The following is a 2,630-nucleotide window of genomic DNA, read 5'->3' as shown; positions in this document are numbered from 1 at the left end:
TGTTTTAAAGTACATTGTTGCAATATCCATTCAGGAGTCAAATTCATGACACGGGGACAGTGGGTAAAAATAGTTTTGCATAAGTGTTTATGCAGTTGGTCGTCACTAATGTCCCTGACGTGATAGCCACGCTGATTGCCTCAGTGGAATTGCTCTCACCTCAATAAAAGTCTGCTAAACCGATGCCCAGTCCATCTGAGCAGCTGAAACGTTCCGTACAACTGAACGCTGCTTTTGACGGAATATGGGATATCAGGCGATTTACTACATCGCGGCCATTTACTTTCCCACACTTGTAGCGGTTGGTGTCCCCGGTAAGATGCCGGAGATGGTTACTTTATGTACGGTGCCGTCGTCTTGCTGTTACTCTGCTGCGGGATCCGCACTCTTACTGAGCACAGATGCGACCGTCGGCTGAAACGTGTTTCCAGAATGGAGGGTTCAGGCATCTGATTGTTTTATTTTCATTTTCGGACTTTAATCGATGTGATTTTTTTTGTCAGTTACGTTGGTGCCGATATTGTCACTGTTTCACAATCTCACCTCGCTAGGCTTTCTGAAGTGATGCTGGTCTCTGCTTTTCTAGGCCCGAGTCTCTATCAGTGCAGACACTTCGTCCTTATAACAACGTGGCAGCTGATATAAATGACTGTCCAGTCCATTTTCGACACGTAGGGCTGCTCTTATATAAGTCAATAAATGATAAATTGTGCTTTGTATGTTTTGATTCTATTTTGTCACCGCTGCAAACAATCCCTTCAACTCCTTCACCTCTAATAATAGAAATTGTCTTGTTTACTGGGATGATCGTCCGTTCACCGGTACGTGAGTCGTGAAACTCTGATGCCTCGCTCTAAACTGTGGGAAGGTCGCCAATCCGCTGACACTCACATCCGTCATTGTCCTCCAGCCGGAGTGCAACGACCGAGACCGCACACACTGGACTCCCGCTTTCCACTTCCAAACAGACCAGACCTAGGGGCATTCAGAGAGTTGCTGTTGACCATTCTTCTCTTTTGCTTTCCAGTTTCTCGAGGTTAATTTACCTGCGATTAGATATCAGCTTTCCACTTCCAAACAGACCATACCCTGCACAGCATCTTTAGAATAGGCATTCAGAGAGTTGCCACTGAAGGTATTTCTTTTTTGTTCCATTTTCTTGCAGTTAATTTAACGGCCATTGTGATCCTATCTCGGGGAAAATGCGGGCTCTCCAAATGCATCACCCGTTACCTGGTTGGAATGGCAACAGCGGATCTGATGGTAGTTATCGTTGTTGCTTTAGTAGAACAGACCAACAATATCTACATTTATTCCAGATCCCTGCTCATCACTCCTGTATGCGCTCTGACAGTTATATTTCGGGTCATAATGACGGACTGTTCTGTTTGGTTCACGGTCAGTTTTACCTTCGATCGCTTCATCGCAATATGTTGCCGAAAGCTGCGGGAGCGATACTGCACCGAGAGAACAGCAACGGTGGTTATCGTGACCGTGGTTATAGTGAGCTGCGGGAGATGTGTCCCGGCTTACTTTGTCATTGAACCTTACGTCATCATTGACAACACGCCGTGGCGGTGCACCGGCACATATGAATACGCCACTTCACCCGTGTGGAGAGCATACCAATTACTGGGGAGTATTTTAACACCATTGCTACCAATCGGCTTAATCCTGGTGTTTAACGGGTTAACCGTAAGACATATCGTTGTGGCAATTCGAGTCCGCAGAAGGCTTCGACACAGCAGTGACAATCAGAAAGATGCCGAGGTGGAAAAACGCAGAAAATCGATTATTTTGCTGTTTTCTATTTCAGCTAATTTCATATTATTGTCGATGCCCTATGTAGCCCATTCCCTGAAATGGCAACAGCAAAACTATTTTTACGAGGACAGATATTTGAGTTCCCCGGTATACATCCTACAACAATTTGGGTTAATGTTGCTATTGCTCAGCGTGTGCACCAATACTTGTATCTATACACTGACACAGAGGAAATTCAGAGAAGAGCTGAGGAATGGAATGAAGTATGTGTTTACATTAAATGGCCATCTGTGTAGATAACGCGCGCCTCCAATGGCAATTCAGCGGAGTTTTCAAATAAAGCCGTTTTCCAATGAACAGGGTTGGCAAATATGTCATAAACCCAAACAGTCATATGCCTGCTTATCCTGAAATTGTAGAATTGGCGGAAGATTGCTGACCTCATACAGAATAGGTCGGTAGCAATACAAACGTTCAATGCTGCTGCCGTGTTTGTTACAATGGTTGAGGTATGTTACAAACTATCACAGACACTCAACTATCACACGGCAGGAATGGCTGCAGGTCTTTCCGTGTTTTTGAAGTTGAAAGATGGAGAGGGTCGGGTAACAGAGTGCAAAGGGAGTGCGATGGCAGATCAGGGATGGTATCGCAGATGCAGAAAGAGAGGACAACGTGGAGCGTTCGTTTGTTAATAGACTGTGAGACGAACACAGAAATTTGAAGGGCGCGATCACCCCATTTGGAGAATTCTATACAGCACTCCCCCCACCAGATTAACAAAAAAAAAACGCAAAGGGAACAGCGAGGAACCGATTGGGAGGGGAACATCGACACGTGTCATGCTATTGGCACGGGTAAATGAA

The 2,630-nt window shown here is 45.4% G+C and overlaps 1 protein-coding gene across 1 annotated transcript; it reads left to right on the top strand.

The window, feature by feature from the left end:
- The first annotated feature begins 214 nt into the window (after positions 1 to 214).
- On the top strand, positions 215 to 2,103 carry LOC140207457 (probable G-protein coupled receptor 139). The gene is made up of 2 exons (XM_072275978.1): positions 215 to 314; positions 1,166 to 2,103. Exons 1-2 carry the CDS (start codon positions 245 to 247, stop codon positions 2,062 to 2,064), a joined length of 969 nt encoding a protein of 322 aa, XP_072132079.1. The 5' UTR covers positions 215 to 244; the 3' UTR covers positions 2,065 to 2,103.
- Positions 2,104 to 2,630: the final 527 nt, after the last annotated feature.

Source organism: Mobula birostris, chromosome 13 (assembly GCF_030028105.1).
Source record: "Mobula birostris isolate sMobBir1 chromosome 13, sMobBir1.hap1, whole genome shotgun sequence".
NCBI lineage: Eukaryota > Metazoa > Chordata > Chondrichthyes > Myliobatiformes > Myliobatidae > Mobula > Mobula birostris.
Note: the sequence above shows the minus strand (reverse complement) of the source record. Positions and strands in the feature narration are given on the sequence as shown.

Bases quoted from the DNA above. Each gene is read 5' to 3' on its own strand.
- LOC140207457 (XM_072275978.1), top strand. From the start codon at position 245: ATGGGATATCAGGCGATTTACTACATCGCGGCCATTTACTTTCCCACA. The intron at 315-1,165 runs GTAAGATGCCGG...ATTTTCTTGCAG, and splicing joins TGTAGCGGTTGGTGTCCCCG to TTAATTTAACGGCCATTGTG.